The sequence below is a fragment of the Ursus americanus genome, chromosome 18 (genome assembly GCF_024610735.1).
Source record: "Ursus americanus isolate L20-20 chromosome 18, mUrsAme1.1.p, whole genome shotgun sequence".
NCBI lineage: Eukaryota > Metazoa > Chordata > Mammalia > Carnivora > Ursidae > Ursus > Ursus americanus.
Genome location: NC_142144.1, coordinates 52,048,635 through 52,075,184, shown reverse-complemented (window position 1 = coordinate 52,075,184; position 26,550 = coordinate 52,048,635). Strand labels below are relative to the sequence as shown.

The 26,550-nt window shown below is 38.1% G+C and overlaps 1 protein-coding gene across 7 annotated transcripts in view; it reads right to left on the bottom strand.

The window, feature by feature from the left end:
• The window catches only part of NFIB (nuclear factor I B), a 231,226-nt gene that overhangs the window by 66,751 nt on the left and 137,925 nt on the right, over positions 1-26,550 (bottom strand). For all 7 annotated transcript variants that reach the window (XM_045780770.2, XM_045780771.2, XM_045780772.2 and 4 more), the window contains exon 4: positions 3,909-3,977. In XM_045780770.2, the coding sequence (XP_045636726.1) occupies positions 3,909-3,977 (69 nt within the window). The remainder of the gene's footprint in view (positions 1-3,908; positions 3,978-26,550) is intronic.

Here is a 26,550-nt window from a genome sequence, read left to right as displayed (position 1 = left end):
TGGGTAAACAAAACACTCATGAAAAAATAGAAATACCAGCATAATGCTGATTATAATGAAACAGCCCAAGTGAATGACAGCACCAATAAACGCTATGGGATTTCATGGGAAGAAGAATCCAATACAGGCTTCAGGGATCCAAGAACTCCGAGGAGAAGCCATAGCTTGCACTGGACTTTGGAGAACGAGTAAGGTCTTAAGGCGAGGTCATTCTCAGCAGGGGTTACTGCAAAAGCAACATCAGGGGCAGAGATAATATGCAAGGTGAAACCAGGCAGGTTGGTGTTAAAGGAGAGTGCTGAAGAAGAGTTTCTTTCTTTACCCATTTTTTATCAGGCCTTCAAAAGCTCTAATGAGAGAAAAGTGTGTCCCAGGGCTGTGGTAACAAAACTCTAGAGCCCTGGCGATTCACTCTAGGAGCATACAGTCTACTTAATCTTCCTCTCTTCCAACCGCTTCAAACTGAATACACAATTCCAAAAGGACCGCAGATTTTCAGGGAATTTTTCTTCCCCAGAATTTTAATGTGTTCACTGCATGTGTTCGCTGTCAGCTGAATTGTATGTCAATACCAGGTCGGCCAAGATTTACTTAAAAATATTTTTAAGAAAGTATGATTAGGAAGCACATGTGTTACTGCAGAGAAGTAATTAAAGAATATACGACGGATCTCTCTCTTCCCCTATTAAAAACTAAATCAAAATATACAAGATTAGTCTCAGCTCAAACTTCTGGAGTTTATGCCTTCTGTTAAATTATTCCCTTTATATAGTGTATTTTAACTTCATTTTAATAACAGAAAATATCTGTATTCAATGGGTAACTATGTCAAATGGCTTGAATTCTTTGGGCAGCTAAAATGTAACTGTTTGTTGTGGCTTGAGGTAAACTGGAGGTTAAAAAAAAAGCAAGGTAAGAAATTCCACAGTAACCACATGCTTTAAAGTTTATTATTAAAACCATGTTCTATGTGACATTGGAAAGCAGGGTATATGCTAGAAGGAGGCATTTGAGGGACTCAGGGAAAGACCTGAATTACTGACAGGAAACTTACAGGTTATAACTTATGCAAAGTACTTGCAATTTATTAAGCTCATGCAACATTTAAGCAAAGATCTGTAGTTTCTATTTCATACATATGGCTTAAGAGTCAACACAGATTGCTTGGCCATAAACATACTAGATGAAATTTATAGTAAAATAATAATTTAAAAAATCTTCGGAAACTTTGTTTTTTCTAAATTTTCTTGCAGACGGATTATTACAGACTATCAAGACAGCAATTGAAATAATTTATCCACAGATTTATACAGGAGCATTGCAAAAATGCAACGTGCCTTCTGACATTTAAGGGGAGAGTACAAGGAGAAGAGTAGATTAATAACAAACCTGGCCAAATTCTAAAGCAGCACTCACCAAATGTATTTAATAATAAAGAGAGTATGTGAACATGGCAAGTCCCGGGCTGATACTCCCGTTTAAAAGCCTCTGGAAGAACTTACAGCAGATGCAAAGATCAACGTTAGCACCTCTCCTGGAGAGCTGCAAAGTCTGAAAGCTGCAAATCATGTTTAAGAGGCTGCCAATATCCTCTTAGAAACGAAGCTCCAAAGAACCTCAGATTCTAAGGGTTAGAGGCCACCCCTTAATCTCTCTTATTGTTCTTCTCACTCCAAAAGCTGATCCTAAATCAACTTTCAAGATGGAGATAATATCATTCAGCAGAAAGATCACTATCCTAAAATTGAGGAGCTTCATTAGCTAAAGTCAACAGACACATTAGTGGGTCATATGATAGTCAAACCCTGGAGGCCAGAAACCATTAACATACTGTGAGCCCTCAAGAAGTCAGAATCTGTGATATACAGCATAAGGGTCGTGCTGAAGTTTCTGCTTACTTAGCAAGCCCGTATTTCATAAACAACGAAGTTCAATTGTGTAAATAAGATTATGATGTGGATATAGTAAAACACTTAGGAGAATAACTGCTCAAGCCTTTCAGAGACACCTATTTACATACGGAGCAGAAAATAAATGTTTGCTGCACAAAGGAATGAATGGACATAGATAATTAATACACTAATTAAAGATCAGTAATGTGTGTTGTAAGAGCTTAAAAACCTAAGAATGGGTGAGTTTATTCAATCTACCTCATTTTCGAACTGTTCTGGAAAGGTGTTTTTCGAATCTTTATGTTTAAATTAAGATTTTTCAGAATATCACCCTGGTCTTTTAAAGCTCCTGTGTGGCGGCCTTTCTACAGCATCTAGCATGATGTTACTTATAATAAGGAACTGATAATGTTTTCCAACGGATGACTCTTTGGTCCTTCTCACGAGAAGGAGGAAATACATCACGAAACTTAGGAAAAGACAAATTTAAACAAATAATGTTATAATGTCTTGTAACTGTAGCAGAACAGTATAGGGAAAACACCTCCCCACACACACAACCCCCCCCCCGCCAACTTTCAAATTCCCGCTTCCTTACATGAGGCCAGAAAGTGGTAGTAAGTCAGGCACGTTCCTTTCCAAATTAAAAATAAACACAGAAAACTTTCAAATGTCGGAGGCCTTCCATACCACCTTATTGATCGGGAAAACCATGCAAGGCTCATGGCCATGGTCAATGGAGTAGACCATCAGAATCCCCCTGTCCAGCAAACATGAACCCTAGAGTTGCTGGGATATAGGGTATTAGGTTTTGGCCTCCTGCACTGCCCTAAGTAAACAGATCCGTGACAGAAGTCTTTGGGGCATACATTTATTTATCACAGAATATGTCAGAAAGGATAAATTACTAAAGGTCTTAAACATTCATGTATACAACTCCCTGAGATATATGCTATTCGCACTGGCCACTCTAGAAAGAGGAACTCTTCAAGAAACTCTGATTCGAAAGACACAGTCACCTACCAGCTGGGGGATGACTTCACTGACCACAACTCTAACTCATTACCTAAACTTACCCTCAGTAACTTGCTTTGTTCTTTTGGGATCACCATAATTCTTGTTCAAGACCTCTGAATTTGACCCAGATGAGAAAAACACAACTAAAACAAGGACAGAACGCCACTACGTCACGTGAATAACATCATTCCAAACGGTGACGCTCTCGAACAAAATGCCAGGTAAAAATACAGCCTTTAAAGTTACATAAATAAGCTAAATCAAAGAGAACAAGAAGAAATGAGTCACCTCCTATAACAAGATGATACCATCAGAGCCACATCTTAGGTCTATTTGTACATACTAGTAATACGTAAAAGACTTAAGTCAGTAAACTACTCCCTTGCTTAGGTAGCCGGCCAGGTGAACTTAACCCAAGGAAAATCTCATCCGGCCTGTCAAGAATGGTGTCTCAGGTGAGGTGGCCAGTTAAAACAATTGAACATTGTTCTGGATCACAATAGCTTTCTATCTATATCCAAAGTACAATCTGCAAAGTTAATTTCTGCATCCCTCTCCACTCTGCATGTTAGTGTGGGTATCCTGTACCTCTCCAAGCCCCCACCAAAATGTTAGTAGAATGAAAAAGCACTTATCTACAGGAAACTTATGTGGGTTATCATAACAACATGGAGTACATTTAATTAATCACACTTCCTTTGCTATAAATGACCATCTATGGTCACAGAAAGAACGGTGAATTAAGTGAATACTAATACCACGGCAATCAGAACAACCCCCAAATTATTTTTATACTACAAACGTTTGATGACCTAAATGCAACTCTTTTAGAAAATCCGACAAAACAGATTCACGTATGAGTTCATCAAAAAGATGGGAGATTTTAAAACTCAAATTTTCCTAGTAAGTGGTTATTCTTAATACTGTGTTGAAGGTTCAAAATATTGCCTATCTTAAATCATACCGTATAACTAAATATTAACAAAACAATTTACTTACTTCTGGATACCCTCACAAGTTCGGATACATTGAAGACTCCAGATTTTACAAAACTATCCTCCAGGTAACCTGAAAATAAATATCAAGAGGAAAAAGATCAGCACAAGCAGGAAGCAAATAAATGATTAAACGCTAGGATTTGTTCAAGTGTTTTTAAACTAAAGGTTAGAACGAAAACCAAGTGTGCTGACAACAAACACAAGTGAAAGCAAAACTCTTTGAATGCAATCCGGGGTCTGTTTAAACAAAAGTAAGAAGTTGAGATGCCAAATAATTTCCTAGGGAACTTTCTTCCCCACTTGCTCAATGTACAGGGCAACTGGAATGGTTTTATTTGCCACAGCCCACGCATAGAGAATGAAGATTCTGGGGTTCTGACCGAATGCATTCAGCTCGGTAGCACCTGGTAGACTAAAGTCGACCCATTTACAAAAAAGAAAGAAAGAAAAAGGAAAACCACAACCACAGTTAGAACCTTGTTGGAATTACTTCAAAGATCTCCTGAAACCACTGTTCTTTCACAAATCCTTCCCTGATTAAAGAAAAGCAAGCTGCTGTTTGCAGCACTCCCCCACCCTTCCTCCAAGGTCATGAATCACACAAAAGCAGAACTTATACGTATAGCAAATACTTTGCATAGACCTATTTCCACGCACCTTTGATAGACCTCACATGATTTCACTGCCCTCTCACTCTTGCTGCTACTTCCCTGGACTCCCTTCACTTCAAGAACCACATACTTTTTCTAGCAAATGGTGATAAACCCAGGCCTCCAGGAATGCCATGTGACCCTTCTGTGACATCCAAGTGCAGGGTCCACAGCGACTGTGGCCCACCGTTCAGGAGCTTAAGTTCTGTGCTGTCTGGGATCTGGCCAAACTGTGTCCAGGATTAGAAATGAGGACTCCCACAAATACCCAGTCATGTCCCTAGCTTCTCACTGACGTGCAGGAGGCATACTGAGGGCCAAGAGGAACAGAATACCAGAAGCACGGATATGGTTACTCTCTGCTTCCCAGGAAGAGAATAAGAAAAGCCTGAAAACCCTCGGAATTCAAATGTTTCCAGGAAAACAAACTCTAGATTCTAAGAACCAACAGTTGGATCAGTTTTTATGTAAAGTTTTAGGGCTGACCAAGGGACTCGATTCAGGGCAGGAATGTGAGTCAGAGGTGGTTTAGCTCTCAAGTCAGGGAGCTGGCATCTGACTCCCAACCACACTTTATCAGGGTGGAATCCTGGTCATGTTATTACATTCCTGGTGTCTCAGACTCCTCATTTAAAAACTAGAGATAATAAAATTATTATGAATGATAAGTGAGATAAAAACATAAAATCCATATTAGGCACTGATTAAACGTTCCCAATGAGTTAGGATTGGCCAGTTGTGTCAACGATCACCCATACATTGAATTATGCACACTGGATTCCAGACGGTCTCAAATTATGTGTAAATCTTTTTTAGAAATTTTGCCAGAACAAAAGCTATCACAGTTCCTTTTACCTGTATCCAACATAAGAAGACAGAATCATTCGATAAGCTTATATGCTTCACTGTTGTGAACCAAGGAGTCATGTGTATCTGAACACTATTATACCCATCATCACCCTCTTTAGAAACAGAACAAAAGAAAGAGTGTGAAGGAATTATGAGCTCTCAGCTGGTGATAAAACTCAGGTACCATATTAAGTATTACTTTGAAAAAAATATATACATTTTTAAGAGGATAATGACAAAATGTCCCCGTTTGATATACCTATGTTTTAAGAAATTCCTACTTCTCAAGCAACTTAATTTTTCACCAGGTTGAATTTGTTTCAATGATTACTGAGAAACTTTTAGGTAGCCTACACTGTTCAAGGTTCTTAAAGCCATGAAGACGAAAAAAGGACATTGACTCCCTTTGTGTGGTTGGGGGAGAAGATATTTTCAATATTCTGAACCGTGGTAGGTTACCATCATGTGAAACAACAAAAAATGCAATACACATCTTCGTAAAGGAGATCAGACAGGATTATTTGTCCTCGCCCAGCAGTACTGTCAGTGTCTGCCCTCCCACCTTTCTCATGCAGTTCCATTCCTCTGATCAGATGGCACTCTCTTTGCATACTCTGTTCTCATCCTGCAACGTCCAGCTCAAATACCGTCTACTCCGTGACCTGTTCCTCTACCCTCCTCCCCCAATCCCTGCGCCAGCCACAAATCATCTCTTTCTTCCGGATTCACAGAGAACCTAGTTTGTACTTACTTACATCACTTTCCACATTCAAGTGTCCAAGATATCTGTTTTCAGGTCTTGTGTTTCTTACTGGATTATCAGCTCCTTTATTTGGAGAGTGACTGGGTTTTGTTCATCTCTGAATGTCCCTTCACAACTAACTCTGTGCCGATACATACAGCAAGTACTAAATCAATGCTTACAGAACAAAATTTTCAATTTTAACCTTTTGGAACAGGGTCATAAAAAAGCATCTTAGTAATCATGTGACAGTGTAGGTGTAGATGGCTTAAGGTTGAAGGATAATTATACTGACTCTTGTTATTCCCTGGACTCGTCTGCTGACCAGTTTATCGAGGCTTTTGGGTAGAATGGGAAAGAATGATGAGCAGAGACAGATTCTATCTCTGACTTTGTTACGTTCCAGTACACAACTTGAGGCATTTAGTACAAAGTGACCACCGAGAAACTAGAAGTGTGTAAAGAGTCGGAGTTCAAAAATATTTGCAAAATAAATTGGTGAATGAGTGACTAGTGAGCATTTCAATATATTTATATAAAGTAAATCATGTGTTATACGTAGTAACATGTCAATATGTAGATATCACGTGAAGTTCATTTCCTTATTACTCCCGTGAGCAGTCAGGGCTCCATCTGCTTCTTTGTCATGCCCTTGAAGACGGAATGGTGTGCGGACATCAGGAGCCCAATCATACGGATGGGAGGAGCCCCTCAAGCTAACCCTACTAGCAGGAAGACAGGCAGGCAGTCACACACAGGCAAATACAACGACTATCTCATAGAAAAGGGAAGGCAATTCAGAATGTAGCACGGTGTTTCCCCACCCCTCACCTCCAATTCGAGTTCCGAGGAATCTGAATCTACAAGGAAACCTGGAAGAGCTATTTTGCTGAAACTGTGAAAGGCACGGAAGTATCTCAGAACTGCTTGGGCACCCACTAGACAAAATGCAACACCCACAGGTCCCACTGGGCTCCAGTCCTGCATGGAGCATTGTGAGACTTCACTGAAAAGAGGGCTCCCCAGGATGAGCGGTAGCGCAGCCCCCCCACATGACCTTACGGGAGTGGGGGTTAGGAGGAATCAGGCAACTGGGTAACCTGGGAGAAGCACCCGACGCCAACGGCTGCGTCCTCCGTTCATCTTTGCACACAGCACATCCTTACTATGCACAGGCATTACCCAAGACGAGGAGGGCAAAGGAAAGAACTAGTGGAGGACAGAGTACTTGGATAGCGAATAGCATACAAGAAAGTATACAGGAAACAATGCATAAGGACTCTGGCAAAACAACCGGGGAGAATCACGCAGGGTGTCAGGAGCCCTGTGAAAGTACAGAGGATGAGACTCAGCAAAATGCAGGGTATTACTATTAACACAACCCCATCTGTAACCTCCAGGCTGCTGGGGCCTTCCAGAAACATGGTTTTCGTGTGTTACATAGACCACTGTGAATCTAAATAGCTGATACAAAGGCCAACGATTTTAAAGCAATTTGGAGACATTCATATAGTAAATTCCCTTCATCTACCAAAGGAAATATGAGCATCTCTGAGGCAGAGCAGCTGCTTAATGGTTACAGAGCAATATTACACAACAGCTTAAGCCAAGAAGCAAAGAACAACTCGGCATTTATGTGATGGTGTATTTACACTACATGTAATGCTTTTTAAAAAATAAAATTGAGTAGGAAATAAAGACCTCTGCAAACTGAAAATTCTCAAAGGCAATATCAAATTATATTATTTTACTTCTTTTTTTATTTTTATCTAACAAAAGCAACAATAAATCACTACTCAGAAGTTAATATAGTGTTTAACCTCCTTTACAAACAATAACAAAGGGACACAATGGCATATCTAACTGTTAATATCTCAAATTATAATCAGCTCCATTTGAATGTTAAACAACATTTACATAGAAAATCCAAAGGAAAACTGATAACGCTCATTTTTATAGTCTACTGTGTTCTATTCTTGAAATTAAAAAAAGAAAAAACCACAGAAAGCAGTTATTAAATTCATGAAAGCTGTCTTCCAGTATTAGAAGGACTGTTAATGTAGATTTTGGATGAGACTTCTTCCGCACAGTTCCAGGAACTGTTTTTTGGCTCAATAACCAGATTTGTCATCCAATAAGAAAAGTCCTAGAAGGGAATGGGAAACCTTGCAAAGGTAGTAGTAACGGCCAACACAGGCCAAGCTACTGCTCTAAGATCTTCAAAAGCATTCATTCAACGTAATGCTCCTAATGATCCTACCAGTTCTCATGCAAGCGTTCCCATTTTACAGATGAGGAAAGTGTCCACAGAGGTAGGGGGTTCCCAGGAGCAGGAAAGACACCCCCCCATTAGATTTAAGAATTCTCACTTTGGGTAGGAAACTGAATTAAGAGCACCTCTGAAACCCACTGCAATGTTCAGGTTCCTTTTTTTTTTTTTTTTTTTTAAGATTTTACTTATTTATTTGAGAGAGCGAGAGCGTGCACACAAGCGGGGCCAGGTAGTGGCAGGGGGAGAGGGAGAAGCAGACTCCCCGCCCGGGGGTTGGAGGGAACCATGCGGGACTCGATCCCAGAATCCTGGAATCCTGACCTAAGCCAAAGGCGGACACTTAACCCACTGAGCCACCCAGGCGCCCCTACAGGTTCCACTTTCTTACAGCGCCCTTTTCCTGTTAGTTTGCTTGCATTGCTTGCTCATTTGGAGAAAGAACAGAACCCCTAGGTATCTCGCAGGCCTTAGGATTCCGATTGTTCACTTCCTTCCGCAGAGTGTAAAAGACGCCTAAATCCTTTTGTTTATGGATGCAAAGGGGGAGAAGATAAGATTATTTTACACTAGCTCTTTGCCAATCTTCATATAACTTCAGATACCACCACTAACCTACTGGGGATTTTTTGGTGGTGGTGTAAGGCACGGCTTTATCTGCACTTTCTCGACCGATGTGCACTGTCCACGGTTAGGAATGAAAACTGTGATTATGAAATAGACAGACTAATCATTACAAAGATAATGATCCTCTGCGCAGAGACTGACCCTCAGCCTATAGCCAAGGTTCACATTCCAGTATTAATTTAGAATTAAGTTTATCCTTCACTATGAAATGTCCCTGTTGGTGATTTAAGAGATTCCGCAGAAGGACAGCAATTTTCTGACTTCAACACGCTCTGATCGTACTATATAATGTTGTTTGTTTTTCAGTACTTCCTTCCAGTCTATTAAACTTTTTCTTGTATGTATGTAATATATAAAAATATGTATTTTCAAAAACAGAGATCAAGTTTAAATGAATTTGTATCCTGCTCTTTTTTCCAATTCACGTTATATCTTTCCCTTTAGATTGAATAGCTTTTCAAAAGCATGACTTTAATGTCTGTATAATATTACACCGCATGGCTGTACTTCATTTGACCATTCTCCTTTTTTTTTTTTTTTGGCATTTTAGGTTATTTCCCATTTTTTAAAATATTATAAACAGAACTGCCATTAACATCCTCGTACACAAATCTTTGTCAGCGATTCTCATGATTTCCTTAGGCTGGAGTTCCCAGAAATGGAATTACTGGGTCAAAGGACATAACTCTTTTAAAACTCTTGGTTAAAAACTGTCAAGCTGCTTTCCATAAAGATTTTTGCCAATTTCTTCTCCCTCGGGCAGAATGAGTGTGTCCATGTCACCACCCCGCTGCCACAATTACATATTAGTCATAACAGGGATTTGTTTTAATTGTAACACGTTGATAGAGAAAAGATATCATTACATTAATGTCATAATTTTCATTTACTTAATTATAATACAGTTGGACATTTTTCAGGTATTTGTGCATTATTTCTTTGGACAAACATTCAAAAATATGTAAAATAGGAATTGTGCTGTCAGGAATATTTTATTCCTAATATTAATGATTACTTCTAGAGCTTCACAGTTAATGATAATGTTGGCTATTAATTAATAATTGATTTTTTTCTTATCATCTTATATGTTCACTTATTCATAGTTCTTTCAGATTTTTAAAAGTGTTCTGATCAGAATGGTTATTGAATACCATTAAATGTTTTTTGGCATCCTTTTTAAATTTCCTTACAGTATTTACTGTTGTTATATATTACTGAATTCTTAGATTAAATTATCTTTGCTTATCTATACAAGGTAGCTCTTCTAATTTACTGCTAAACTGGTTTGCTAACAGTTTTTTCTGAGTTCTCTCTATGTAGCTGGTATACTTTTCTGGGGATCTTTGTTTCATTTGTGAAGTTTTCATACTAGGGTTACATACATGCTTCATAAAATGGTTTGGATGACAGCCATTTTTTATTTTTAAAAAATATGAAAAGTTCGTGGAAGTCTGGAAAAACTCACTGGTAAAACTATCTTCTCATAATTTGTTTCAGAGAAGATTCTTAGAAAACTCTGAGTCTTTCATGAATTTGCTCTACTCTTGAGGCAATTTTATTATATATTATCAAAAATCTTCAATTTTTCATATTTTTAAATTTATTAGCACAGATACTTTATGGTTTACTAAGTATTTATTTTTACAGTACAGTAAATCAAGTTATATTTTACTATAATCAATACTTTAATTAATAAAATTTTATTAAATTATGTTAAAGTAAATTAAAAGACCAGCTCTGCCACTTACTATGTAACCCTAAGGCAGGTTGGACAGCTTTTCCACACCTCACACTTCACTATAATGCAGGTGAGAATCATAGTCCTATGACTCAATATGAAAACTGTACCTGTTTTCAAATAATAATAAAGACATATTTCATTTTAAGAGCAGGGAAAGAGACGGTAGAACTCCAAATTAACAAAGAGAAAGCAAAAAAAAAAAAAGTAACTTAACCAAGACAATAAAACTAAGAATATGAGATGTAAAAATAAATAATGCAAGGTAAACTGAATGAATAAAATCAAGCATATCCCATTACAAGACAGGTAAGTGGATTGAATTAGCCCATAAAGAACATTAGATCAACGGAAGCAAATAAAATTCAGCTATTTTTAAGGAACACATTGAAGACAAAATGACAACAAGAATAAAAAAGATGAAAATAAAATGGTATACAAAGAGAAATCAGGCAAATTCAAACAAAAAGTAAGCAGTGTCAGTTAGTGGTGGTTAAGAGAATTTAAGATGAATTACAATAAATGAGATAAAGAAAATTACAGATAGATAAAAGGCATATGTAATAAAGAAGATAAATCATAAACCATATATGCACCAAACAGTATTGTGCTGAAACGCATAAAACAAAAGCTATTAAAATACAAGACACTTTAAAAAAATACAATTGTAGTGAGAATTTTGAATACATTCTGTTTTAGAATTGATTATGACTATTAGACAATGACTAACTTTATATCATTCAAATACAAAGTATACTTTGCTAGCACGTCCACAGAAATTTTATAAAAATTGATCATGTCCTTGACCAAAGAGAAAACTGTTATTACTGTGTCATCTTTGATAAATAGGACTAAAAGTAAAAAACAAAAAGTGACCACATTTTCTGAACTACCTGAAAATTAAGAAAATAAACTATGGATCAAACAGAAAGTCAAAAGAAAAATTATGAACTATCTAGAAAGCACTGAAAAGAAAAAAAGACAAATGGCAAAATAACTTTTCCATAAGATAGAAAGAACAGCAAAAAACCCAAGAAACATTAAAAAGGGAATTAAAGATAAAAGCTGAAATCAATAAAATAGGAAAAGAAGAATTTAAAACAAAAGAGTAAAAGGGAAGATGATTTTCTGAGAAGACCAGCGAAACAGAAAAACCATTTGCAAACCTCATTAAGGAAAAAAAGAAAAAGCGAAAATATACAAGAATAGAAGGGAAACATAACCATAGAAACCAAATACATTTTTAAAAGTATAAGAGAATAGCACATGCAGCTTACTGACCACAACTTTGAAAACTTAAATGGGCGATTACTTTCTAAAATAAAAGTAACCAAAATTGAGCAAAGTGGAAACCTGAATAGACCAATTACCCCTAGTGCAGTGGTTCCCAAAATCTGCTGATCATTGGAACCACCTGGGGTTCTTGAGAAACACCTTAGGCTTGGCTTCCACCCTCAGCCATTCTGATTTAATTGGTATGGATGTGTCCTAGACGCGAAGATGTTCTAGAAGTTCCCCTCGTGATTCAAACGTGCAGCAAAGTCTGGGAACCACTGGGTTAGCATTTTGCTATTCAAAATGTGGTCCCACAACCAACAGTACTGGCGTAACTGGGGAGCTTGTTAGGCACACAGAAGTTCAGGGTCAGAATCTGTAGCTTAACAGGACCACCGGTGATTCGTATGCACTTTAGAATTTGAAAACCCTAGAAGAGAACGGAAAGGTGATTTAAAGACCGCCTTCAGAATGGCACCAGGTATAGAAGGGGACACAGCTGGATTTTATCTTTTACCCAGCCTTTAAAGTCCAATGATTTTTACACTCTCCCAGGCTTTAGCAAATGATGACAAATATCCTTACGAAGAAAGCTCTTGTGAGCCTTTATCAGACCAGCAAAACTTAAATAACTAAATTTGCAACCTCCCTCATTAAACCAAAGCAAGCAAACAAAACAGCCAAAGACCGAGCATACACATAAATGCAACTTCAAGGATCCTAAATAAAATTGAATATATTCAATTCGCATATTTGAATTGAGTATAGCAATGTTATCGAAAGAACAATACACCATTATCATTAGGGTTTTATTCCATGACGGAATGCAGTTCACCGTTACAAAATCTATCAATATGATAGAGAAAAAAAAAAGAAAGACACACGACCTTATCAATCGATGCTGAAAATGCACTTGACGTCAACAAGAAAAGCAGGCTTTCGTAATAAAAAATCTGAGCAAAAACAGTGTTTAGCAAAACAAGTTATCCTACATGAAGAGAGCTAGTCTGCCATTCCGAGGTGCTCAGCCTCCTCAAGCCTCCTCCTCTTTTCAGTCCTTAAAAATGTAATCTGTAAATCAACCAGTCGCAAAGATGAATACTGTTATGTTTTCACTTAGACTAGCTATCTAGAGTAGTCAAACTCATACAAATAAAGTAGAATGGTGGATGCCAAGGGATGGGGGAAGGCGGAATGGTGAGTTGCTATTCAATGGGTACAGAGTTTCAGTTTTGCAAGATGAGAAAGTTCTGGATATTGTGCCACAATGTAGATAAACAACACTACTGAACTGTACATTTATAAATGATTAAGATGGTAAATTTTATGTGTATTTTACAACAATTAAAAAAATCATAATCTGGAATTTGGGACTCAGATAATTGTTACTAAATTTTTGTTTATATATATTCAAGAATTACTTTTTTACATTGGTACTAAATGCTTGTTTATATATATTCAAGAATTAATTTTTACAGTGGCATTTATGTCTTCAATCTTATTCATAATAATTACTTAGTTGTAATTCTGTTTCATATTCTCATTATTAGTCTATATCTATAGCTATATTTATAGCTAATTTTAGGAACAGGAAAGTTCTCAGATCTTATATCTATAGCTATATTTATAGATATAAGATCTGAGAACTTTCCTGTTCCTAAAATTTTTCATTTTGGTGTATCACTTTGTTAATTGGTATAGGTTTTCAAGTAGGATTTTTATAAAAAAAAAAAAAAAGACTACTTTTTGAGACCACAAACAATAAAGAATATATTTCTATTGCTTTTGACTACAGAGAAAACTCCTTAAACATAAAAGGAACTTCATCATAATTCTAAGTAATTCATCATAATCCTAATTCCACCACTCTTCTGTTACTTATTGTTAACCAACAACAACAAAAAAAGATACAGGTAACTTGTTTTTCTCCCAGAATGATTACAAGATTCTCTTTTTCATCCACAAAATACAAAAACTTCCATAGGATATATTTAGATACTATTACTGTTGGCTAGATATAGTTAGCTCTTTTGATCTAAATCTTTAGATCGTTTTTAGCTCATTAAAGTTTTCCTAATTTGTCTTTGATTCTACTGCTCTCCTAATGCTCTGATTTCTCACCAAGAACACCTAAATTAATATTCAATTTTCTACTCTCCCACCATAAACCTTTTCCTCCTCATTTTAACCTCTTTGTTCTTTTCTTCTGCTGTTGGAGAAAATATCTCAAGTTTGTCCTCAATATCAGGGATTATTTCCACAATATCAGTTCTGTTTCTTCTTCCAAACGTCTATGTAAATTACACGAAAGCAACTTTAGCTTTCTTGTTATTTCTGCTTATTTTATATGGCACGCTCCTCAAAGCTATTCTTTTCTCTGTTCATTTTTCCATGTAAGTCCTTTCTTCTAACTAAACAGATCATTTTCTCTGAAATTTTCTTTGGTGCTTTATTTTCAAAGATATGTTCTCGATGATGTACCTTTTCTCATGTTCTTCACTATTTCCTTACCAAGGGCATACTCTTGTGATTGTTTTTCTTTTACTTAGAGGGTAGTCTACAGAGATTTAGGGTTTGCCCTCAGGAAAGTGTATGGCTTTCCCTTGGCTCCAGTAAGAAAAGGTTTCAATATAGGCTGAGATTGAGGGCTCTAGAATTTACATAACTGGATCTGAATTCCTGTCTTATCACTTACTAGCTATAAACTTTAAGTAAATTACCTAACTTTAATATAGATAAATAATAACAATAATGATGGTGATAATAATATTACAGTGGCCATCATTTATTGAGTGTTAATTATGTCATAAAGAAGGCTCTATGCTAAGCACTTTATTTATTTGACAGAGAGAGAGCACAAGCAGGGGGAGCAGCAGGCAGAGGGAGAAGCAGGCCTCCCGCTGAGCAAGGAGCTTGATGTGGGGCTTGATGCGGGACTCGATCCCAGGACCCTGGGATCATGACCTGAGCCAAAGGCAGATGCTTAATCGACTGAGCCACCCAGGCGCCCTATGCTAAGCACTTTAAACCCTCTCTCGGTACACTTCCAGATTTGCTCCTTTTTTATTAGTGACTTTGAATAAATACTTCAACTCTCTACCCACCCCCACCATTCCCATTTGTAAAATGGGAAGAATAATAATAATACTGAATTCAAAGATCTGAGATGAAGATTAAATAAGAAAGTGCATCTAGAGTGCTTTGGGTTGGTAATGCCAGTATCAAGGTACTAATCACAGTGTTCGTCAAAGTGGGTAAGTGCAACTCCTAACTAATTCCCAATGATTACTGGCCCCTCATCTTACGAGCCTCTTCTCACCCTACATCCTAGCTATGTAAGATCCTACCAAGTAAGTACGTGAAAGCCCTCACTTTCTATAAGGTGTGGCTCTGAAAGGACAGATGGGACCAAGTTTCGAAGGGTCTTCTCTCTGGTGCGAAAGAATTAGACTGGCCCAGAGTAGAAAACTGTTAAAGGATTTACATTAGGAAGCAGAAACAGATTGCTCGATGTCTTCCCACACTCTTCCTCTTCACTCTCTCTTCATCTCACATTTCCTAACCCTGTTGTTCTCTGGGTTTATAGGCTTTTAAATGAATACAGAAAAATCTCCGAACCTGGGGATGATAGTGGGAGAGACTCAAACTTAAATGTCCACGATTTCTCAAGAAATGAACACTGCTATCTTTTGTGAGTTACAAGACAGGAAAACTACCATTTTTAAATTTAGTCTAACTACACAGTTCATATAATTATGAGATAAGTCTCTAAGATTCTAGCTAAAGGTTATCCTTCAGTCGCAGTTTTAGCGTGCTTAGAAAAAGTTACAGTTTTACATATCCTTATAGAAATTTTAGGGAAGAACTGGGAGAAACTTGGTCAGAAGTTAAGCAAGTAATGTGGACTTTATATTAGATAGCTAATGATAATTATTTTGCTGTATGCCTAAAAACACCTAGTTTTAAATCTCACTACTTTCAATCAAAGTTCTGGCAGGGGTTTTTTTGGTTGCTGTTGTTTTGTTTTGTTTTTTTTTACTTATTTACTTTTTTTGTAAAATTTATCAAGCTGATCCTATTTATATGAAAATACAAAGGACCTAAAAGATAGCTTTTAAGAACTTATTATAAATACTTATCACAAAGTTACAGAAATCAAGAAGATACTTTGATGCTGGCAAAAGATAAGACATATATATCAATGGAATGGACCAGAAATAGACACATAAATGTATCATTGCTGCTATTTGATAAGTAGCTATGCAGCTCAATGGAGGGAAAAAAAAATGTCTCTTAAGCAAATGGTACTGGATTCACTGGATATCCATGTTTTTATAAAAAAAAGGATATCAACCCTTACCTCACACTCAGCAATAAAATACAGGAATACTACTCAGCAATAAAAACTATTGACAAATATTACATGGATAAATCAAAGTTTTTATGCTAGATTAAAGAAGCCAGACACAAAAAAGGATACATTTTTATAAAATTCTAGAAATGTAAGTTCATCTAGAGTGATAGAAAACAGATCAGAGGTCATCTGAGGATGGAGGGAGAGAAAGAAATGGATTATGAAGTGGTCAGAGGAAACTTCTGAGATTGATGGAAATGCACATCAACTTGGCTGTGGTGAGATAGATACAGACATAGATATATACGTATATATTCTCTCCCTTTTCTTCCCTTTATGTGTGTGTTTGTGTGAAGGTATTCACACTATAGATAGCAATACAATACACTGTATATCAGCCACACCTCAATAAAGAAAAAAGGACCTCTTGAGCAAAGTGATCTATATACAGTGGTTTCCAAATTTTCAAAGTAACAATATTTCCACATCACACACACAAAGATCACAAATGAGTCTGAAACATTCCATTTAATCAGTCACGTATTTTTTTGCAACTTCTAGAAAGATCTCACCTGTTCCCTCATTCATGATCACATAAATTCTAACACCATTAAAGTACACTCACTAAGCCAAAGCATAAAAACAGCAAGGCCTTCTTTACAATTCATCAGCTGGGGAGGAGAAGCACTTGATTCATCTGAGACTGGTATTCTGAATCAGTAATTATATTGGAGTACCGCACTTCTCAGACTGATACATCCCTCCCAAATTCTTCAGACCCTACACAAAGTTAGGAGTTCGGAACGTCTCCAAATAGTCGTATCGGAGGCGTAGTAGAAGAGGCCCCCTGTGACTGTCTCTATGAAACACCATGCTTTTCCTGGCTTAGGTCAAGCTGTAGGGATGGACATGGTCTCATTATGGCACAAACAGGTTACAATTTACTGTACTTGTGGTCTAAGCCTCCATTCACAGATTTTAAACATTGCTGAACATTGTTTCTGGCCACGTATTTGCCTTAGATGTTAAATGTACAAATAGAAGACTACAATTCTCACCTGAAGCTGTCCAGAATCCGCTAAGGGAAACAGACAAGGAAAGAGTGGTAAGAATGCCATAAATGCTTTTTATTGTAAAACTGTACTTTTAGGCAGACAAACCACATGGACAGAGACACAAACAACATGGCTGAGGCTAAGGCTAACTGCAGTGTCCATGTGCAGTGAAAGGAACAGTCGGGACCATACCATGAAGGGATGGATTCGATGCCATGCTAAAGATTAGGCTTAGCCTGGAGTGGAAATTTTTGAAACATATACGGAGGGGAGTATAATAATCAGATTCGCACATTATGGAAATCACCATGGGCCTACAATGGATTTTCACAGGGATTAAGACCCAAGGCAAAAATAGGAGCTACGGAGATGAGGAAAATTACTACAATAATCTAGGTGCTCTAGTTAAAAGGACAGAGTGTAAATATATTTAAGAGAATTACAATACATTAAGATTTAGCACCAGCTATCGTCTTTTTAAAATGTTTTGCCTTCCTCATCGGCTGTAAGAGTAACCCCACCAGTGGCCTTTTCTCGTCCCTCTACTCGACTTTCTACATGTTCTCTCAAAAACTTGTAGATAATCCTTTCTTCACTTGCCAACGCTATGCAAAGTAATGTAATTTATGTGGGCTCTTTCTGGATATTAGTGAGGACATATTCAGTATAACACAGCCGAATGCTTTATTTGTCCTGATGAGGACGACCGTCTTCTATTCCTTGCTTATTTACCTAGAAAGCATCATTCTGCATAGGAAGTAGTTCGGTTCAGAAAATGACTGCAACCCAAAAAACCAAATTTTGAAACTAAAAATCCACTGCATTGAAAAACAAAAGTGCCACAAAATAAACAACAGAGCCAGTATCTTGTAACACAACGTGTCACTGGTCATCCATACGTGCCAGATGGTTCTGCACTTTACCAGAGTGAGGGCGCTCACCGAGATACAATGCAGCCCAGAGAAACGCACGTGTACGATACCTATACCACTGCCATGTGACTTCCTTGTGCCAGGGCTCCCTGGAGCCTCTTCCTTGACCCTCTGAGGTTTCTGATTTCTGGGTTAAGAATCCCCAAACAGGGGTGCCTGGGTGGCACAGCGGTTAAGCGTCTGCCTTCAGCCCAGGGCGTGATCCCGGCATTATGGGATCGAGCCCCACATCAGGCTCTTCTGCTGTGAGCCTGCTTCTTCCTCTCCCACTCCCCCTGCTTGTGTTCCCTCTCTCGCTGGCTGTCTCTATCTCTGTCAAATAAATAAATAAAATCTTAAAAAAAAAAAAAAGAATCCCCAAATATCCCCCCTAGCCTTGAGTTCCAAACCCTTTTCTGTCAATGGCTCAGACACTTTAAACAAACAAAAAACTACAGCTTTCTTGAGATATAATTCACATACAATTTTAAAGCGTACATTCAGCGGGTTTTGGTACATTCAGAGGGTTGTACAACAATCACTACTACCTAATTCCAGAACATTTTCATCACCTTACAAGAAAACCCCATACCCATTAACGGCCACATACCCATTTCCCACAACAACTCCAAGCTCCCTGCAACCACTAATCTACTTTGTCTTCATGGATTTGCCTATTCCGGACATTTCAAATAAATAAAACCATAGGATTTATGAAAAAAAGAAACTCCATCGTGTCCCTGTTCATTTCATTAACAAGTGCATGTGATATTTTAATGATGATAAGATCAAATCTGCAAGTCAAATGATTTTTCTGTGTTCGTCCTTCTGAATGCCCTGGAGACATGAATATGCTCAAGGGATGGAACAGGGATGGGGTAGAAGGAAATATCTCTGTTGGGTTCAAGAATCAGAAATACTTAAGTGGATAGAGGACTAAGTTCTTAGTAAAGTTCTCTGTAAAATAAAATAAAAGAGTGCATGATCCCTGAAGACCAGCAAACAAGTCAAAAGACCCCAAAAGATTTGCAACAACACTGAAAACCAAAACCTGATTTTTTTCTGAAATTTTTTCTATTTTTAATGACATTACGCAAAAGCCAACAAGACTCAAATTGCCACACAAAAGCACTTGCTGAAATTGCTCGACACCTTGACACTCATACAGTTACAGAAAAAGAAAGAAATGAAACTTTGGTAGGATTTTTGCCTAATAACTTGAAATCACATGCTTCTTCTATAAGGTAGAAACAGATTACAACTTGAGTAGCTATGTATCTTTCTCTCTGCTCAGCATTTTATTCTACTTGCAACATATTACCATAGAATCGATCTCTTTTTCCAAGCATGATGCTCTAATAGGAAAGTGGACGTCCCCTGGGTGCCTTTGTATGGGACAATACGTCCAGCAAGCTTAGCTTCTGCCCAGTTCAATGATTTTAACTGGCCTGGAGCAAGTCCACTCTATCTCTGATACAGAACAATCCCAGCTTCCAGCTGTGAGGAGGAAAATGCTTTGCGTTATTAAATTGTAACCATATGTTGCAAAAGCAGGCCTTGTAAATATGGAGAGGGACAAGACTTTAAATGGAGAGGGAACTTTAGATGCAGGGAGTTGTAAAAAGAACCTGAGATACTTGAGTAATGAGCCTTGGGTGGTGGGTGCAGTCACAGCCTAACCCACATAGTCAAGATGGACACCTCTGTCACCAGGGGACCCGCACCCTCCCTGCAGGGAATCCAGATATTTAACGAGGAATATGTTATACCAACATCTTTTAAAATTTAACAATTTGCAACCTATTCAGGTGCAAGGCCTCTTAAAACTTCTCTGGAACTAGGTGCATAATGAAGTCGGGGCCCACATCAATACACTGCGATTTCACTTGCACTATGAGCTACTTTATGGCGTCTCAGATACCACAAGATCCTGCAACACAGTTAGAAAGCTAGGAAAAACAAAAGTCTGGCTAGCTATGGTGTCTCTCACAGCTAGTCCTTTCTCTCGGAGCTTTGTGAAAGAAGAGCATTTGCTGTGTTTAAATTACACTTGTGACTATGTAGCAAGTGGGCCCCTGACCTGCACAAATGCAAAGCATGGGAACCTCAAGAAAAGATGGAGCAGAAGACAAGATGGGGGCTACAGACAGCTCCAGCAACTGCAATAACTTGGCAGACAACGTACCCCCTCCTGCATCAGTGTCCTGACCCCACAGCCTCAGGAACTCTCAGCTAACATCTCTCCCCAAGCTCATTCCCACCGAGGCAAGGGTCACCCAAGATTCACCTCCATCATCTGCTCACCCTCTGCCCACTGCCCCTTGTCCCAGCAGCTACGGCTGTTACAACTGCCCTCAGGGACTCAAGTGTGGCAGTCACTGTGAGTGCCAGGAGACCCAGACTCAGTCTTGTTAAAGGACCTCAACAGAGAGATTTCTCATTTCTTTCTCTGCGTGGCAGTGCACACACATAAACTCTTAGGCCAGGCACAGACAAGGCCAAACTTCATTTTTTCACTAGGCATTGTACCACAGTCAACTGTATTATTTATCAGGTGCAGGGGAGGGGAGGCCAGGAAAAAAGTACTAATGAGGTAGTGGGATTATTACTGTCTTAAGGTTTTGATCCATGAAAAAAAAGTGAGCTTTAACCTCCATTTGCCAATAACTAATTGGACCTGTGGGCAAATCACTTGCCCTCTTTGCCCCGTTTTCATAAGTAAAGTGAAGAAGTTGAATTAGCAGTGTTATAAGCACTGGTATCCTATGCTTTCTTGAGTGTCTCAAGCAAAAAAAAAAAAAAAAAAAAAAAAAGATATTGGATTATAGTAGTCGATTATTCCTTTAGAAAATTTAACTATCTACTTGGGAAGGGGGAGATGTGTAAGCAAATATAAGCATAACATAAAGCAGCAATCATAATAGAAACAGAAGCGTCCAACCCCACTTGGGAGACTCTGGTAAGATGCATGGAAGGGTTTGGACATATAGGATAAACAAGACTTTGTAGGATAGCTACAGCAGTGTTTGCAGAGGAAAGAGCCCATTGCAAGAACGAAAGGGAAAGGAATGGAACTTGGTATCTGATACTGAATAGCATTTAGAGCCATGACACAGAAGATGGGTCGTAAGCAGTGAGATATTGGGACTTCTTCTTAAAGTCACATTTGTGTTTTATAAAAAGTATTTATACATAAGATTAGAGAAAGACAGAACAAGGACAGAATGGAGGCAAGTAGAGCGTTTTTGCACGATTACAGACCAAAAAAAAAAGTCTGGAGCTGAAATAAGTGTAACAGGAAGTGGGCAGGGACGGTGGATTCGAGGGTCTTTGGAGTGTGTGGAGGGTGAGGAATAGAGGCCCCGAGGAAGGACTCCTGGGCTGCTCTAACCAAGGGCTCTGGCCCCAAGAAATCTCATATGGAGAAAACCTCAAGTCTGAGAGAAAAGAAAATGAATCAAATTTTGGAGATGTTAAACTTGAGCTCCCCATGGGGCATATAGGGAACCGTTTCCAGAAAGTAGTTGGGCACATGAAACCTGAAGAGAGGGACCTGTTCCAAAGGTGCATATCTACGAATAACAAAAGGTGAATGAACCTAAAGTCACGGGGCGGGGGGGGGGGGGGGCTGAAAACACACAGAAAACTAAAGATAATAATCTTGTGAAGTTAAGGGAAGAAGCAACAGACAGGAAACATAATGGTTCCTGGATTACCAGGAAAAGGTCCTGTTTTCAAAAGCATAGGCAACAAAAGCAAAAAATAAGTGAAACTGTATCAAACTAAAGCTTCTGCCCAGCAAAGGAAACAAGCACGAGGGTGAAACTGTGACCTATGGAGCAAACAGCTGCAAACCATATACCCCTTCATCTCCAAAACAGAAAAGAAACTCCTACAGCTTGGAAGCAAAACAAAACCCACACAGCTACTCACCTGATTTACCAATGGGCTAAGGATACGAATAGACTTGTTTGCAAAGAAGACATACAAATGGCCAAAGGGCAAAGGAAGAAAGGCTCAGGGGGTGCCTGGGGGACTCAGTCGGTGAAGCGTCCGACTCTTGATTTTGGCTCAGGTCATGATCTCAAGGTCATGGGATCAAGCTCCAAGCCCAGCACCACAGGAGTCTGCTTGAGGATTCTCTCTCTCTCTCTCTCCCCCTGTGCCCCTCCCCCTGCTCACGCATGTGCTCACTCGCATACTCTTTCTCTAAAATAAATAAATAAATCTTAAAAAAAAAAAATAGAAGAAAAAAGGCTCAGGAAATGCAAATACAAACCACAATGAGATATCACTTCACAGCTACCGGGATGGCTATTACCAAGTAAACAAAAGACAGCGAGTGTTGTGGAAGATGGGTACAAACAGGAATTCCTGCACACTGGTGGTGGAAATGCAAATTGGTGCAGCCACTGCAGAAAACTGTATGGAGGTTCCTCAAAAAATTAAAAATAAAACTACCGTATGATCCAGCCGTCCCACTCTTAGGTATGTATCCAAAAGAACTGCAACCAGGATCTTGAAGAGATACCTGCACTCCCACACTCACCATGGCACTATTCTCAATAGCCAAGACGTGCAAAGAGCCCAGATGTCCATTGCTAAATGAATGCATAAAGAAAGCATAGTATATGTGTACAACGGAATATTAGCTTTCAACAAGAAAAGAAATTTTGCGACATGCAACAAATGAATGAACCTTGAAGCTATTACGCTAAGTGAAACTAACCAGTCACTGACAACTGCTTCATGATACCACCTATGTGAGGTATCTAAAGTGGTCAACATCATAGAATCGGAGTGGAATGGTGGTTGCTAGGGGCCGGGGTGAAGCGGAAATGGGGAGTTGCTAATCAGCAGGCAGTTCAGTTAAGCAAGATGAATAAGTTCTAGAGAGCTGTTGTGCAACACTGCAACTATATTCACTTAAACATTTCTTAAGAGGGCAAATCTCATGTTAAGTATTCTTATCACAATAAAACAAAACTTAAAAAAAAGAAGCAAATGAACATTTTAAGTAGAACATGGTCAATTGAATCAAATAAATGCTTAAGACCATGGAAGCAGAAATAGAATGGAAAAGAACCACTGGACTCAGATTATAAAAAGTCGTGAATTTAATGAAGATCATTTCAAGTGGAGAGAGAATTCCGGTTGCAGGAGAAGTTAAGCAGGAAGTTTAGAGTCTTTTTCATGAGGAAGAAGAGAGAGATGGGACCCTTAGTTGAATGAGGTGTCTGAATGAGGGGCAAAAATGATGCATTTTTTTAAGTAAGAAACACGTTGCCAGGAATGAGTTAATAGACTAAAGGAGATAATCTGCAGAGAACCAGGAAGAATAAGACACACAGAAAATTTTCAATGGAGGCAGAAAAGTTGGGGGCTTCAGAAAATAGGACCGCTATAAAAGGCAAGGGGGAAATATATTTATAGGATGTGAATACAGTGACTAAGATATAAAGTGTTGCAAGGGAAAAGCAATCTCTAATGATACATTTGTACTCTTTCTCGTGTCACAGTTATAAACTATGTAACAAAATTTCATTCAACATTTCCTTTGATGTCAAAAGCCTTCCAACAAAACTGACTACCTAAAAACTATCATTCTGTCCCATCATGAGACTTGAAAATATCTCTTTCTTTGCCTCGGATTTTATCTTGACCTGTAACTTTGTCTATGTCATCTTAAACTTTTAGAGGAGTGTGATGTAAAAACAAACAAAAAACCCCAAATCAATGCATTTCTATTTGGATCCACAGCAAATGATACTTCCTGTAAGAAGCCTTCTTGATCAACTCAGTAAAAGAGAAAGTAGGATGAAAAAGCCTTCACTTTTATCAAGCACCTGCTACTTGCCAAGTATGCCCCCCATCTGATGCTCACCTCAGTGTGAGCTGCAGAGAAGATGGCCGATTTGCTGATTTGCTCATTTTCCTCACAGGCCTCACGATCATTGTAAAACATGGAGCCTTGATCCAGGGGGAAAATTTAATTTCAAAGTTCATGTTCTTTCCACTCCACCATGCTCCCGACAATGGCTGGCAACAGTATTTCACAACTTTGAATTCTCATGATACTTGAGTTGTCACACCGAGGAACATTAGTCTTCACCACATACATAAAATTGTGCATGTACTTACGAACAGAAAAGTCTGCTGAAAGCAGGCTTCATTTGTAACATAAAACCACTGTAAAACCTTTCACTATTTTACCTTCTGCAGCATCGAGCCTAATGCCATGCACACAAGAGATACTCATTAAATGTCCATAACTGAATAATTCACCTACAGACAGCTATTTCTGGGATGTGTATTGTTCTTGGTGTAGAACAATGTATATTTCCAACTCCTCCAAGGCAAATGGCTCTCTCAACTTGTTTAGAGCTGACTCAACCGACACCTTGTCTCCTAGAACATAATATTTAATTCTGAATTCAGCAACCAGTGGGCACTCAATATTATTTGTTGCCTAACAGCGTAGGTTATTGGGGAGATATGGAAACATCTCCTTCATGACCTTATAAGACTTTCTTAAATTGTCTTCTTCCACCCCAAATTAATATTACCAGTGATCAGGCTAGAACCATTACAGAGGCTGGGCATGGTGCGAACCGCTATGTAGATCAATTTTGGAGGAATGGGTTGTATACAAGCACCTGTATGCAGCCTATAAAAATAAGGAGCTTAGGGCTATGTGCCCTTTTCACTTTTTAAGAGTAATTTGCCAAGAAAACATATTTTTAATCTTCTACTCCTTTACTCTAAATTCTACCCTAAATTCGAACATTTAAGAACTTTACTGGATGTGATGTCTCGAAAAAAAATTAAAGGATAAAAAAGAAAACTGTTTCTGAAACAAAATCTGTTAGAAAAAAACCTTTTATTTTTGCACTAACTTGCACGGTCCTCATTCTAAAATTACATAAAAGGTTTACCTACGATGTCAAGCCTCACCACAGTTAACCAATCCTTTTAGTGTCTTTCTATTTATACTTCCATGAATAGAAAGACTGTTTATAGTCAGTTGCATATTGTCTAATGCCAAAGTATAAAATTACTTCTCAGTATCATGAAATAGTGCATTTTCCTCTATAAAGTATTTTTTTTATTCTTGTGCTACAGTAAATGAGGATATGAGAATGAATGGGTATGAACTTATTAATTGAGGGGTAAATGAGCTATGATTTTTAAAACTCAAAGTAAATTTTCCTTTCTCTGACTTTGAACATCATATGCTAAAATAAAATATGCTTTATGAGCTCCTTCAGGGCCTCATGTATCTGAAATATATGTGCATTCACATGCAAATAAAGAAAAATGTTGTATTATTTCTGTAACTCTTAGACTCAGAGAGTAAAGTCTGTCCCAAATTCTAAGTTAAAAGAAAACAAAAACAAAAAGTGAGAAATCAGGCAAATATGGGCCCTACTGATTCTGACAGATGATAACTACAGCTACAGATACTAAACTAATTTTATCAACAATTACTTGGGAAAGAAATGTCTCAAATGAACAACCTGTCTTTTACACTTCAAGGAATGAGAAAAAGAAGAACAAAGCCTAAGATTAGCAGAAGGAAAGATACAGGGGCGCCTGGGTAGCGCAGTCGTTAAAGCGTCTGCCTTCGGCTCAGGGCGTGATCCTGGCGTTCCGGGATCGAGTCCCACATCGGGCTCCTCTGCTGGGAGCCTGCTTCTTCCTCTCCCACTCCCCCTGCTGTGTTCCCTCTCTCGCTGGCTGCCTCTGTCAAATAAATAAATAAATAAATCTTTAAAAAAAAAAAAAAAGAAAAAAAGAAGGAAAGATACAACAAAGGTGAGAGCAGAAATAAATGAAACAGAGACTAAAAAGACAATAAAAATAATAAATGAAATTAAGAGCTGGCTTTTTGAAAAGACGAAATTGACAAAACTTTAGCTAGACTCACCAAGAAAAAGAAAGCGCTCAAAAAAATAAATTCAGAAATGAAAAAAAAAAGTTACAACTGATATCACAGAAATAATAAGAGACTACTATAAACAAGTAAATGCTAACACACTGAATAACCCAGAAAAATGGATAAATTCATAGAAACATACAACCTACCACGAACCATGATAAAATAGAAAATCTGAACAGACCAATTACTAGTAAGGAGATAGAGTAAGTCATGAAAAACCTCCCACAAACAAAA